Source organism: Triplophysa dalaica, chromosome 2 (genome assembly GCF_015846415.1).
Source record: "Triplophysa dalaica isolate WHDGS20190420 chromosome 2, ASM1584641v1, whole genome shotgun sequence".
Classification (NCBI taxonomy): Eukaryota; Metazoa; Chordata; class Actinopteri; order Cypriniformes; family Nemacheilidae; genus Triplophysa; species Triplophysa dalaica.
The window spans coordinates 14,952,834-14,968,918 of NC_079543.1; the positions used below are offsets into that span (position 1 = coordinate 14,952,834).

General features: G+C 37.9%; 1 protein-coding gene across 4 annotated transcripts in view; it reads left to right on the forward strand.

Moving 5' to 3' along the window:
• The window catches only part of pspc1 (paraspeckle component 1), a 46,159-nt gene that overhangs the window by 18,722 nt on the left and 11,352 nt on the right, over window positions 1–16,085 (forward strand). For 3 of the 4 annotated variants that reach the window (XM_056770176.1, XM_056770190.1, XM_056770199.1), the window contains exons 2-6: window positions 353–654; window positions 978–1,073; window positions 1,158–1,354; window positions 7,047–7,131; window positions 7,266–7,369. In XM_056770176.1, coding sequence (XP_056626154.1) covers window positions 353–654; window positions 978–1,073; window positions 1,158–1,354; window positions 7,047–7,131; window positions 7,266–7,369 — 784 coding nt within the window. The remainder of the gene's footprint in view (window positions 1–352; window positions 655–977; window positions 1,074–1,157; window positions 1,355–7,046; window positions 7,132–7,265; window positions 7,370–16,085) is intronic. The other variant, XM_056770183.1, reaches the window with a different exon arrangement.

A 16,085-nucleotide genomic window follows, 5' to 3' on the forward strand; every position in this document is an offset into this window, starting at 1 on the left:
TTTTTCCCTCATTAATGTAAATACAGCACCCCATATTGACATAAAATCACAGAATTGTTGACATTTTTGCAGATTTATTAAAAAATAAAAACTGCAATTAATGGCTGCAATTTAACAAAGTGTGAAAAATTTAAGGGGGTCTGAATACTTTCCGTACCCACTGTATAAAATGACTTTGAAAACAAATTTTGTTATTCCTTTTAATACTTAAAGAAAGAGATAACACTGTTGATTTGTGACCAGTTTATTCTTTATCATAAGGTGTTTGTTATTGAACCACATAGCAATCTTGTTGAAAAATGTCTGTAAACTTCATGGTTGTGGCATATAAATACTTATTTCACTTATTTAGGAGACAAGAACACTTGCCGAGATTGCTAAGGCTGAATTGGATGGCACAGTAATAAGGAATAGAAGCATTTATATCCGTTTTGCCACAAATGGAGCAGCCCTCACGGTGCGAAACCTTTCTCCAGTGGTGTCCAATGAGTTGTTGGAACAGGCCTTCTCCCAATTTGGTCCAGTTGAGCGCACAGTTGTGGTCGTTGATGACCATGGCCGACCCACAGGCAAGGGTGTCGTGGAATTTGCCAATAAATCTGATGCCCGGAAAGCTTTGGATCACTGTGCAGATGGAGCTCTTCTGATTACAACGTAATAAAAAACACTAAATAATGTGACAACACATTTTATGAAGCTGTTTTAGAGTTAAGTTATAATTCAAACATTATAATATTTATTAAAGAATTTATAACATGACTACTTGTCATATTTTGTGTAAAGCTGCCTCATAGCGACATTAATTCACATAAACTTACCATTACTTCATTTTTAATTTCCATGTATTTTTTGTTTTATTTTTTGGTGCTAAAACACTGTTGAAAAGGTTAATGCTGTTCATGTAATTCCTATGTATTCATTTATCTGCAATTTTCTAAATGAAGGTTATAATGTGTATAATTTTTTCTATAACTTAGGTCTCCTTGTCCAGTCATTCTTGAGCCAAAAGAACAGTTTGAAGATGAAGATGGGCTCCCAGAGAAGCTTTTGCAAAAATCAGCACAATATTACAAGTGTGTCTTTGTTCCATATTGAAAATGAAAAAAATATCAATAAGCGAAAGCAAAGGAAATTAACAAATAGTATGTGCAATTTAGGGAAAGGGAGCACCCACCACATTTTGCAGAGCCAGGCACCTTTGAGTTTGAGTACTCATCACGCTGGAAAGCTTTGGATAATATTGAAAAACAACAGAAGGAACAAGTGGACCGGAACATACTAGAGGCTAAAGAGAAATTGGAGGCTGAAATGGAGGCTGCCAAACATGAGCATCAGCTTATGATGATGAGACAAGGTAATATGAAATCATACACTCAAATTATAAAAAAGGGTATGAGAACTGTATTTTAGGAAATATTTTTCTGAAAAATATGTATGTTTATAAATTCTGTAACAAAACAAACAGCAAATGTGGCAGATGCGTTCCACTCATTTACATTTGAAAACCTGATGCATTAGGCTTCAATATAATTTTATAATTGTCACTTTAAAATAAAATCAAAGTGTAATAAAGCTGCCTTTTTATTATTTTATGCTTCAAAAGCCAGCTTTATAGTGTTACACATCTAAAACATGATTTTGATGATGAAGACAGACCCTGCATTCGAAATCACATACTGCAGCCAAGTAGAGAAAAATACTTTTATTTAAATAATAATCCCGTGGTGGGAAACAGGACCTCAAACAAGGAATAAAAATAACACGTGCCATCAGGGGCAAAACAAAGTCCAAAAACAAAACACTGGGGATAACCCATAAAAAAAAATATTGACAATAGACTGCCATTTTAAATTGAATTTCAGATTTCAAAAATCTTATTTGAGATATCAGAAATGCAATGTGCCCTGTGCACAAGCGTGGCGACAATTTACGCTGTCGCCAGAAGTCGGGATGCCAGTTTCCGGTTTGCTCTCGCACCTCTTAAAATGTCAGTGTTTAGAAGATGTCTTAAAGATCTGCCAAATATAAGAATTAATGATGTACATCGCATCGTTGATGCCTGGTCCTCTGCTCCATCAAGCAAGCGGGTCAAAGGATTTAAGCTATATATATCAAGCTATATCCACAACTACGAGATTAGTTTAATCTAATGTGGTGTGCCAAAAGCTAACGTTAGTGGCTAAGCTATGTATCGATGTGTTTATTTTTTATTGTAACATTAGTATAGAATTATTAATTGTATTCATTTTCTCCCCCTCTTAGTTTCTAATAAAGATCAGGGCTCAGGTGAAGTCATTGCGCTACAGAGCCATGAGGAAAGAAGAGCAATCTCACAGTTTGAGTGTATGGTGAAGCTAGGATTTACAGTATAAACCAACAGTTATAATCGTAATATTTTAATAACCTGGCGTTTCTATTGTTTTCTATTGGATTTAGCTAAGGTAACTTTTGTTTAACATAACTCTTAAATAAGTACGTAATTAGCCACTAACGTTATTCGTACATCGTTATTGCTTATTTTTTTGCAGATCTTGAAGACATCTCGTAAACACTGACATTTTGCGTGGTGCAAGAGAAAACCGGAAACTGACATCCCGACTTCTGGCGACAGCGGAAGTTCGTCGATACGCTTGTGCACATAGTCTATTCCTACTAGTTAAAAAAACATACTTTTTTTATATCAATAATAGTGTAGTTATTAGTGATAACGTCTATTCTTGATATCAACAATTGAAATACCACATGTAAAAATGCAATTTTTTTAAATCAATAATTACATTTTCTCTAGCGACAACGTTAATTCTTGATATCAATAATGTGATTTTACTAGTAAGAAAGCAATTTTCGATATCCACAATAACAGATTTATTGATATATGAAATCTATTTCCTGATATCAGAAATACCAAATGCCACATGTTAATTTTTTTTACAGATATCAAGAATGAACGTTTCAACTAGTAAAAATCTAATTCTTGATATCAGGATTTTAGAAGTTAATTGTTGATATTAAAAATATGTTTTTTTACTAGTAAGAATTGCATTTCTGATATCTGAAATAAGATTTTAAACATGTAAGAAATTAATTATTAATATCTGAAATTGAATTTGAAATGCGGCCTATTGTGTTGTGGAAGAGGAAATATGCCCATATAAGGCGTTATAACTATCCCGTGTTGAATATCTCAGTACAAGCACTTAGAGACAAGGGGTGGGCTCATTTTACTCAGGCAACCAATCAGTATCAGATACGAAGCCACGCCCATAGCAACAAAACATGTTAACTTAGCAACCATATAACAAGACCTATATCAAGAACATCAGAACATCGTAGAGACATGGGGAATGGTTTGTTTCTCTTGGGGCTTGATGCATCATCAATTGGCTTCTGCTAAGCGACGCCCATAGCAACCAAACAGGTTACCCTAGCAACCATTTAGCAATGCCTATATCTCTGTATGAGAACATCGTAGAGACAGGGTTTGTTTGTTTCTCTAATAGCTTAGAGTATCATCAAATGGTAGATGCTAAGCCACGCCTATAACAACCAAACAGGTTAGCAAAGCAATTGTTTAGCAAAACCCACATATCTGCATCAGAACATCATAGGGACAAAGGGGTTGGTTCGTTTCACTCACAGCTTAGAGTTTCACCAAATGATTTTTCCATCATGTTAGAAAAAGTTTATCAATAAATCCTTTCAAACTATTTCAAACTCTTCAGAACAGGCTTTTTCTAGGCAACATAATGTTTGTAATCGAACTTTACAATCTAGTTTCATTTGTATTCATAGTACCGATCGTTTAGTTTATTAATTGTTTACTTGCATGTGCTTTGGAAGGTTTTACTGCTTTTACTATGATAAGTGGCTGTAACGACCATTTTACATTGATATAGTTTTGCGTTTTGCAAAATGTACATTATTATGCTGGTGTATTTGACATAAAATAAACACATCTGTTCTTATTACATGACACAGCCGTGTCCACACAGCATGTCTCTGTTTATAATTAATGCATATATGAATCTGCATATTATCACTTCTAAAGTTTCTAAAGCTGTTGTTAAACATTTATTTTAATCATTGTTTGCCTGCAGACACTCTGAGGCTCATTGCACGAAGCGATATGAACAAACTCTGGGTTTCAAAAACAAACAAAACCAGAAAAACCCAACCTGGTTTAGATTAAACCTTCATTGTCAATGAGGTGCATGCCAATCACACGGAACACAGAAAGCATCATCAGTTTGATTGACTTCTCGCGAATATCAGCACAATTCACTTTTTTCTGTTTAACTCTTTCACCGCCATTGACGAGTTATCTCGTCTTAAAAATGGTTCCCCGCCAAAGACGGGTTAATACGGCAATCAGTGTTTGTACTGTTGTACAGCAGTTGGCACTATTACACACCTTTGGGAAAATGTACAGAATCCCAGAACCTAGAATGTATGTTTCTTAGCGGTTTTTAATGAATTTTCTCAGTGTAAACTGGGCAGAATCTTTGACAAATAACGTTAATTAATCTCTTGATTAATTTAATCAAAATGATGCATTTTTGAAGAAACCTACCCACATCTGAGGAGTGTTAAAAAAAGAACAAATGAAGATAGAAGAATACAGTTTCTTTTGTTTAAAAGCAAAAACTCTGTTCTTTCATTGGACATATTGTTTTTTCATATAATCTTTACAGAAAATGTACTGTGAGCCATTAAAGTTTGGTGAAAATGTTAAAAAAGCTGGCGTAGGCTGGCAACGTTTTTTTAGAAAGGCTGGCAGGGAAAGAGTTAAGATGAAGAAATCTCATTAATTAAAACGTATTTACCTGCCAGGAATAAACACTGCTACAGTGAAAGTTTGAGAAGACAACTACTGTCTGTAAGCGAATCAACTGAATTCAATATTTTATAGGTTTACAAAAGATCAAATGAAAACACGTATGCTTCATTACTTTAAAAAGCTTTATATAATGAAGTTTGTTTTTATACGTACAGTTTAGTTATATTAATAATACATTTAAATTATTATTAATTGATTAATATGTATCAACTCATCTAATAATTACATGAGTTATATGAATTAAACATCAATAAAAAAATCTATCTAATAAACAATTATCAACAAAAGATTTTACCTCTAACATCTTATAATTGTAAGCATTATTTTTATTCAGAGCGAGATACAAGGGGAGTGGCTTCACTGGGTCACTTATATATGCTCAGAGCTGATTGGTCCAGTTTTGGTTTGTGATCTCTAACCCAGAAAAAAACTGTGTAGTGAAAGAAGCCATGGCGACAAAACATGCTCCAAACCAATCCCACCTTTTTGAGGCCGAGAACTCGAACCTGGAAAGAAAACGGTAGCCTTGGTAGTGTTGCCATGGTTTTATCCAGTCAAGAATAAAAATATTTCTTATATTCACAAAACACATATCTATTATTTTCTAGCTCAATATCTTCAAATATATAGGTGGGAAATTAGTAAACCCTATCTTGTCCTCCCATTGATTTACCCCCCAAAAAGTTGTGAAAGCACTAAATGATAAATGAGTCAAAAGATATAGTGTCAGACTAAAATTTATTGAGGTACCTTTTACATTTCTCGCATTATCACAGTTTATTCGCTATATTATAGTTTTTGTGATAAAAGCTTTCCTGTAGCTCAGTGGTAAGAGTATTGTGTTAACAATGCAAGGTTGTGGGTTCGATCCCAGGTGATTGCACATACCTATGTGTAGATGTATAGGATATTGCAATGCAAGTCGCTTTGGATAAAAGCGTCTGCCAAATGCATACAAATTTAAAATTAGATGTCAACTGTTAAATTTAAGTATACAGTTAGATAATACCAATTTAGGGCAGCCAATTAACAAGCGATTCTTAATTTTGTCTCTGTTGTGAAATGGTTGCATTAGCAATTTCAGAAAAAAACTCAAGCCCAACTGTCACGCATACACCAGAGGTTAGAGACACAGAGATAATATACCAGCACAGAGATTTATTGTTATAACTGATTATGTGAAACGGCACCAAAACAATGATAAGATTACAAGTTTAAAAGTGTCCTAGTGATGAGGAGATCACTGGGAGGTGAGGGTGAAGACAATATGGGACAGGTGAGCAATTGTAGAGGTTCATGGGTAGTGTAGTCCAGGGGCAAAACATGAGATGACAGACTGGAAACTGTGACATTATTCACCCTTACCGGAAGGCGGATCCTTGTGCACCGGGAGCCAGCAGTTTGGGAGGCCAGTGTAGTCAGCCCGCTCCGGGAGCAGAGGGAACCAGACGGGGACTGTGTCTGCAACGCTGGAGACATAAATGGTGAAAATGAAGATGTAAATGTGAAAGATGTTTATTGTGGACATTAAGTAAAAAATCCATCTTGTCCTTTAGATGCCTTTCCTCTCTGGAGAAGCGTCCAGTCTTTGCTCTTGCAAAGTCCGCCGTGTAAAGAGACTGATTGGTTTACTGCACGTTACGCCAAAAAAGCACCCATTACCCATTAAGAAAATCAGGACAACACGTTTAGACCATGTGCCCGGGTGCGCTGACAGTTTTCCCTTCGTTAAACTAGCAAATGTGGATTCGGACACAACCTGAGTGTAAGCTTCAGACCATACGCTTAGATCATGAAAATAGGGCCCATAAGATCTATATTGGTTAGCGACTTACATTGCATTATATTATACATTTGTTCCTGACTATGTGCAATCCCCTGGGATCGAACCCATGACCTTTGGCATTGTTAGTGCCATGCTCTAGCCACTAACATAAATGAACTGTAGTGTTCTACATTCACTAGTAAAACATATCAAAAAATTATATCTGGTGTCAAAACAACAATGGTAACAATTAAAAATGTTTATTTCAAACTTTAAATTAATGTATGCTACAACATTTACAATTCAACCAATGACATAAATTGAAACTCATCTGCTTTATTCTTTGTTTACTTGCTTAGACATTTCAAAAGGTTTGCTATGATTTCAACATTTAAAAATATTGTCTGCTTATTCCAATTGTAAATATTTGTGAACTTCAAATAGATCTCATGAGACGTCAAGAGGAATTGCGTTGCTTGGAGGAGCTCAGGAACCAGGAGCTGCAGAAACGCAAGCAGGTTGATCTAAGGTGTGCTTCTGTCTCTAAAGAGGGCCTATGTGCTTACAATAATTATAATTAATTATATCAGGATTTTAGGAAAATCTAATATTGGTGTTCATTTTTTGTGCATTTTCATTTGAAATGAGTTTCTATATGTTTAGGCATGAGGAAGATAGACGTAGACGTGAAGAAGAGATGATTCGCCATAGGGAGGAGGGCGACGTAGGATGCCCACCAGATGGATTTAAACCCAATTTTAAAGATGGTGTGAATGCAGGGCAAAAGTTTTACTTTCATTCTGATTTTTAAATACAAAGTTTTAGATTTGCTCTCAACCAGGCACAGAAGCAGTCATACATTCAAGGGAAATTTTGTGCTAAATTTAAAGTTAAATAAAGAAAATTTCATGAAAAAAACTGTGCTTATCTGTGGAATGTATATTTCTTAATTTTGCTGTTATTAATACAAGTCTAGAAATGTGTTAATTACTCTGGTCTAGGATTCAGTAGATGTGTTTAAGGTCTGTACACAACTATAACAATAAATATACAGAGGAATGATATTGTTGGAATCATTTTTTTTCCATCTGAAATCCATCTTAATCCTTTTGAAATTGAAAGGCCTTCATATTGTTCTAATGTGAGTGAGCCTTTCCTATGAATTTTCTCCCTTTGTTCTATCGGTAATTTAAACGATTGAATCAATTCATTTCAAGTTTATTTATATAGCGCTTTTCACAATTTGTATTGTTTCAAAGCAGCTTTAGAGGGGCAAACAGGAAAAACTGAAAAATTGAAACACAGCACAGCGCATGGTATTTATACAACGAGTAAGATCATTCTAATAAATAATATCCAATTTCTAAATAAATAAATGAATGCAGTCTCCCGGTGAGCAGGCCAACACTGCCAGTCTACCTGGTTGTATATAAATAAAAACAGTTCTATAGAGAGTGTGCAACTAAAATTTTTCATCATACAATGCATTTAATGAAATTGAAAAAAGTAAGCCTGATTAAACTAATTATTTTGCCAAATATTGTGCATGTGTTTTGTAGGGGTGTAACGATACATCGATATGGATCAATCATCAATTACAAGTCTACCCTGGGGCTATAGCAAACCCAAAGTCCCCCTTTATTTTATTGCCACGCCACAGTGTCTTCTATGATTTTATTACATTTTATTATTATATTGAATTTTCTAATTATTTAATCATTTATTTTATTATTTAAATTTAATTTTATATGTATTCATTATATTGCATTTTCTAATAATTGTATATTATTTTCTATTATTGTAATTTAATTTGACATTTAGTTTCAATTTTTATAAGAACAAGTTTGCATACTAAACTTTCCAGACTCTTTAAGAAAACATTAACTCCAGATATGAACTTCAAACAAACAAGTTTCCAAAATCAACAAAAACAGTTGCAATCATACTTCCTTAATAAATATTTTGCAATAAATTCTTAAAGTATGGTCTTGCCGTTAAAAAGACTTATTTTGAACTTTAGGTTTATCATTAGTGTTTTCTGCTCAGCTATAGTTCGAATCCATGCTTCTCACCATGGCATTCCAGGGACATCCATGTTAAATAGCTGTACGAGAAATAAAATATAACTTTGAAAAGGAGCGCTCTCCTCTCCCTCGCATTTGTTACCGATCAGATGTGCTCTTTGATGTAATATTTCATTCTGCACCTTACCATTACATTCGTTTTCATCTAGAGGGGCAAGTAAACATTTATAAAACCCTTCCTTGCTTTCTAACTGGATGGTTACAAGAACAATCACTTACTGCTGCTGCTAACTCGCCTTCAACATTTAAATCACATTGATCTATGACGGACGGTGCGTAATGCAAAATATTGCGGGAATTTCCTCGGGCACGGATGTTTTATCCGAAAGTGATCGTTAGTTAGTTTTGTAATTTTATCTGTAATATTTGAACTTTATTTCTCCTTTTAGCGTATCACTATCGCTTTTTCGAACACCATCGACTCAAGTGGAATAATTCGTATCCTAGACAAGTGAAAGCATAACTCAACTCCACTTTATTTAAATAGCGCTTTTTACAATTTTCATTGTTACAAAGCAGCTGTACACATTGACTACACGTAAAACAACTAAATTCGTACACATGTAAAAACAAGAAAAAGATGAAAACACAAAAGACTGACATACAGATGCTCCATACACACAATATGCATACATACTTAGACACACACACGCAAACACACTCGTACAGTGAAATCACACATTGGAGATAGAGCAGAGAGAATCACGGGTCAAATATTAAACGGACTATAAATTCTGAATTTTAAAGCAGCCCCCCCGGCCAGGCAAATAGTGCAAAACAGTGTAACCCAAAGACCGTTTCATCGGACGTGCGCATTGGGCTGCAGTTAACTTCCATTCTTGTTAATCGGTCTGTCTAATAATATAACTATTTACATTTTATTTAATATACGTCAAAATTGCATTATATTATTTTATAGTATAATAATCGTAATAAAAAAAATGAATTGTTCAATTTTGTTGTATGTTAATTTCTCTTAGCAAGAGAAAGCACACGATCATCAATGTACATGGTTCAGGTTACCGAAGTTTAGTAGTGTTTATTTGTTCACAACGTTTTGTTGATGAATGTTATAATACGGTGGATATAACGCTGGATTTGTAGATTGTTTGAAACTGATAGATAGAGTAGTCCCAGTGCTTAAAGATGCCGGACATGAACCGCATGCGTTAAGTGAAAGTCATATGTTTGTGCTTTGTTGGCAATTGGCGCGTATGTACATAATGTAAACAACACAAATGTATAGTCAATTAATAGTTTAATACGATGATGTATTATGTGCTCATGCTTTTATAATTGTGATCAAACTGAACACTCTTCCAAGATATGAAGTATGCAATCGTACTTTATAGGTACTCAAGATTACTATTAGATTGGTAGAAACGGCTTGTGTTACCTCGACTTTAAAGAAACCTTATGGTACATTGACATCTAGCGGTTGAGCTTTGTATTGCAGTCTAAATTAAAAAAAATTGTAGGTTCTGCCAAGTAACTGTTCTTCTCGGTATTCTTTTGCTTGTTATCAGAAACAATCTACAGGCACTCTATTATTTGCAAATGTGCACCGGAAGTTAAGGGCAGTCCACGAATGCGCACTTGTTGTTGCTTAGAAACCGTATATATGTAACCTTTAATATATGTAACCTTTATTTAGACACAGCTACAACATTGTGTGCTTCCCGTTCCGCGGTGGCTGCCAAGCCGTCTGCAGCGGCGATGGTGAAATGGGGGTTCCCATTGATCCTAAACCGTCGTATGTCAATGCCGCTGACCATCCAGGCCCCGTTGGCAAGTCTGATGTCAGCCATGCTTGCCCAGGCCCATGCAAGCCTTGGGTTTCCCGCAGTGCTTACTGCTGGAGTCTTGATACCTGGATCAGGAGCATGGTGGCAAACGCATTCCACCCCGGTTCCATTTTTCCTGGAAGTGCATGAAGACCTCACGAAGACCTGGGAATACACCCCTTTCAGCGCATTCATGGCAAACGACCTCGGACGCCCTGACTTCCCTTGTCACCAGAGCAGCTAAGGACTACGTCGATCTAACCCAGGTTGAGCGTCCTGCGCAATAGGCCTACATTTGTGCCTGCAGACTAAAATAAAATCTGAAATAAAAATTCTGGCTCTGTATTTGATTAAAGAAGTCAGAAACGTCTCTGCTGTGTCCTGCTGCTGTCACCACGCATCATGAGCAGCAGGTGACGCAATTCGGAAATTCTTTGCCAGGCTGGACCCTCTCATTTCAGTTTGAATTTTCAGCGAATTATCCAAAAGATAAAATATGAGTAATTTGTCTTGTTACTCATGAGCTAACATGTTATAAGTTAACTAAAGTTTAGCTTACGCAGCCTTACTCAAATCTGGCTCCCGAGATCCACTTTCCTGCTGTAAGAATGTAAACTTCTTATGTCCCCTTGTCTAAACAATATTCTAAAAATGTTGGACTTTCTGTTTAGTCTTATTCCTCCTGAACAATCAGATATGATCACATATTTAATATTACAATATCAAAACAATTGTCTCTAGATATCATTAGGAACCTTGATATGGAGAACAACAGATACTTATATCAACATAAGACAGCATAAGACATGATACAACTTTCAACGAGGTTAAACAACAAGAAAGTAAGGCACATCTTATATGAATAGAAACTTATACTAATAGGAATGAATACGAATGAATACATATGATATATGAACTTTGTATTAAACACAGATGCAATATTTGTAGAGGACAGGACGAAATCCAGATTCTCACACCTGCCAACCGAGTTTAGCCCCTGCCGTCGAGAGCGCCAAAGTGGCTGAAAGTCATTCATTTTCAATGTGAGCCAGCGGCGAGCAGCAACGAGGAGAAGCGCGGCGAGTCTTGGCCATTGTTAGCCCCAACTTTGATATAAAACACCTGGACAAGCTAATAAGCGTCTTTAGGAAGAGATGTGTTCAATTTAATGCGGCGCTGCGCAAATCTATCAGCATATGAGATTTAAGTACAGCGAAAGTGATTCAAGTGCAGATTGCTCTGTACACATTTTAATTGCTCTCGCGGTACTTTAATGCTATATGCCAAACAATCTTGCCAGCCCAACATTTAGTTGAAGGGGTCTGTTCCTGAAGTCACTGATTATCCTCTTCAGGTGTTTTATAAAACTAAACTCGGTAGGAAAGTGGATCTCGCGGGCCAGAGTTGAGAACCACTGGCATACAGGGACATAAAAAAATAAAAACTATGCGTGGACAAAGGTGTCTGAGATGGTTTGTGTTCCTATTGAGATGCATTAACGTTATACATTTTCTGTAAATAGGCGGGAATGTCATGCTAATTGAAGCACCAGAACATGCACAACAGTGTTACTGCTGCAGAATATTATTTCGTTAGCAAACGTGTAACTACAAAAATGTTCCTAGCTACCAGAAGGCCAGTGGCGAACCACCGGTGGCAACTGACTGTGGTCCACCGGATTTTTGCTCATCGTTTTTTCCAGCGGTCCACCAGCGGCAGCCGGAATATTTCTGCTGGTGGTCCGCTGCTGAGCCGCTGGTTTATCAACTATGTTTGCTGGCGGTCCACTGTCAGCCCGCCGTTCATCATTGGTAAATCATGCTAACCAAAATGTCCTTAAACACAACAATGGATCAATACCAACGGCACATTTATTATTTTAACACATCAAACTCATAATTGCATTACATGTATCAAATGCTTTTAACCAACTTTACACAAATAGAAGCATTCAGTTAACGTTTATTTGTATCCATACTTATATAGTTATCCATGTTTCCAGAAAGACCATAGAAAACACAAAATGAAACCGTTTTACTACAATAAAACATATGATAGTTGTAGTAAAACCACAGCAAATCCCCAAATAACCATGGTCTTACTTGCATAGTAGCTGGGCATTGCCCCCTGGCGGCTGGGCAGTGCTCTCTGGCGGCTGGACCAGACTGGTTAACGGACTGGGTACCGGAACTGGGACCACCGGAACTGGGACCAACGGCTTGGGCAGTGTCCCCATCCTCAGCTTCTTCTTCTTCGACCGGCCCACGGTACGTGTGGCTGGCTGCAGAGAAGTGGTGGGGGACACGACTAGCTCTGTGATGGAGGAGTCGGACGGGGAGTCCCACGACTCCCTCCGTCCACGCCTGGCACGGAGGCTAGTCGGTGGTGGAGAGGCTGCAGCGGCCGAGGTGGAGGTTGGGGAGAAGCCCACGACCCCGATCACCAAGGCCTGGCCCTCGTGACCAACTGGGACGGAGACATGGACTGGACTGCGAACGCTGGCTCCAGCCGGAACATGGCATATCTCACCATGCACTCGAATTCCAGTGGTCTCAGCATCCTCATCTCCGCCCGCGACAGAGGATCACTGAGGCCAGCATTGAACAGGGTCGCAAGTTCTGCCTCCCCAAAAACCACCTGCTCTGAAAAAAATGCCTCCTCTGCAGCCCCCAGGAAGCGGTCAACATAATTTAGAAGATTGTTGTTCCCCTAATGGTAATTGCAGAGGAGGTGAGTCTGGCGGGATCGTTGGGCACCCATGCTGCCTGCTAGGTTCAGTGTTGGCTCTTGCATTCTGTCACGGAATTCCGGGGAGAGAACCCAAATGCAGGCAGCAGCAGCAGCAGCAGTGTAGGGGTTATTAACAAAGGTTTATTTGACAAACACAAAAAAAAGACCCACGAGGGGGAAAAACAAGACACAATAGAATTAAATAAGGAACAGGGAAATAGCGACTAGACTAACTAATACTGGAACTCAAAACCAAACTTGGCACAAACTATACTAGACACTTACTATACCAGACTTGACATCAACAAGAACAGGAGCCCATAGGTAGGCAAAAGGTACATACAGGATAAAAGGCACGAGGTCTATGCAGACACGAGGTACATAGTACATACAGGATACAAAGGTTCACAGAATTCTAAATTCAATGCAAGACCACAGGACAATGAACATGAGGATGTTTTATGGGGAGACAGACAAAGGATAATTAACAGGGGAATAGGTGTAGGTGATGAAACACTCAAGGAGAGGTAACGAGTAAACGAGATGGCGGGAAACAAAGATGCGGACCGGAGAGAGAGTATACCAAGCCGATTGGCTCACTATCTCTCCCTACACACACAACCTAAGGCAATGTCATGACTCCGCTGCAAGACCAAGAATAAACATGACATGATGGTGGAATCATGACAACTATATATTCACATATAAAGCAGCTAATTTAAATAGTGATAGTGTTTAACCTGGAGATGGTGGTCTAGTGGGTTAAACCACTGAACTGGTAAATCAAAAGGTTGCTGGTTCGATCCCAGCAACCAGCACCAGTGTATCCTTGAGCAAGACACTTTACTCCACGGTGCTCCAGGGGGATAGTCCCTGTAATAAGTGCACTGTAAGTCGCTTTGGATAAAAGCGTCTGCCAAATGCCTAAATGTTAACAATATTTTGGTTATACTGTATTTTTTGTCCAACTAAACTAAAATAATAACCTAAAACATTTAAACAGTAGAGTTTATGTTTGTGGTTTTACTGTGTAATATGGTTGACAGAGCATTAGAGATGTTTTCTGACAGGGGGTCTGCTCCAACTCTGCTTCAGCGAGGAAGAATCTACAAATATAACCAAGAAAAATTTAGTATGCAGTGCCAGATTCCTTAAAAGAAAACAAACAAGAGTATTGGGAAAAACACTGAAAACAAAAAGCATAGTACACAAAAAATATTTCCTGAAGTAACAGAATTTATGTTTTTAGGTTTACTTATTCATTAAATACTGCAAATTCAATTCAATTCAATTCAAGTTTATTTATATAGTGCTTTTCACAATGTGCATTGTTCCAAAGCAGCTTTACAGGTGCAAACAGGAAAAACAGAAAAGGTAAAACACAGCACAGTGCATGGTGTTTATAGAACAAGCAAGATCATTCTAATAAATAATATCTAATTAATAAATAAATAAATGTTGTCTCCCAGTGAGCAAGCCAACACTGCCCTGCTGTGGCGTGGAACCCAAACTCCAATGATTGATTAATGGAGAAAACCTCGGGAGAAACAAGGCTCAGCCGGGAGGGCCAGATCCCCTCTGACGTGTCATAGCTGCACTCAGTGACCCCGACCAAAAGCCACCGAGCAAATATCCACGAGGAAGAGGGAGAGCCCTCCATCTGCAACCCAGAAAGTCCCACTCACCGAAAACCGTGCAGGTTCAACCCGGTCCCACTCCCCGATCGACACCAGAAAATAGAGGAACAACCAGGGAAAATAGTAATGGCATGTTGTAACTTTATTCTAAACAAGGCCAAACCGGACCCACACAGCCCCAGCAGATGAATCCTCACAACCAACGAGCCCCCCACTCCCCACAAACACCCACGCAACAACCTCCCATCAGGGCCACTGAATGCAGCTATAACTTCAAACTGCTGACATGTAAATGTAAGTTTAGCATTAATACCAAATATTGTAACTTCAGCATTAATAAGACAAGTAGTCCGTCTTTGCTCTTGGTTGGGGATGTAGTGGTCTGAGCTGGGATGGTCCGATGGTCATATTTCTCTTGGCTGGTGGTGGAATTGCCTTAGATGGAGCTAGGATGGTCAGTTAGTCTGCAGCTGAAGCTGGCGTAATCTCAAATTGGGGATGGGCATCTGTCGGTCGTCTGGATATGGTGGAACTTCTTCCTACCTCGGGATGGGCCTCCCGAGGCAGAGGCAGAAAGAGAATAAAGAGAATGATTAGCGTAGCTGCTGTTCATTAACTATACATTAAGTGAAGGCTTGGCTGAAAAGATGTGTCTTTAATCTAGATTTAAATTGGGAGAATGTGTCTGACCCTCGAATAGTATCAGGAAGACTATTCCAGAGTTTAGGTGCTACGTATGAGAAAGCTCGACCCCCTTTGGTGGATTTAGTTATTCTAGGTGTTATCAAAAGTCCTAAGTTTTGAGATCTTAGAGAGCGTGATGGGTTGTAACGGGATAAAAGCTCGGTTAATTAAGTAGGGGCTAAACCGTTTAAGGCTTTGTAAGTAATTAAAAGAATTTTAAAATCAATACAATACTTAATGGGTACCCAATGAAGCGTTGATAAAACTGGGGTTATGTGATCGTATTTTCTTGACCTAGTAAGAACTCTGGCAGCTGCATTCTGAACTAACTGTTGTTTGTTTATCGATGATACAGGCAACCACTAAGTAGAGCATTACAATAGTCAAGTCGTGAGGTCACAAATGCATGAATAAGCTTTTCTGCGTCAGCAACACATAAAACATTTTGTAATTTGGCAACATTTCTAAGGTGGAAGAAGGCTGTTTTTGTGATATTTGAGATGTGATTTTTAAATGACAGGTTGCTGTCTAATATAACGCCTAGGTCTTTAACTGTATTTGTTG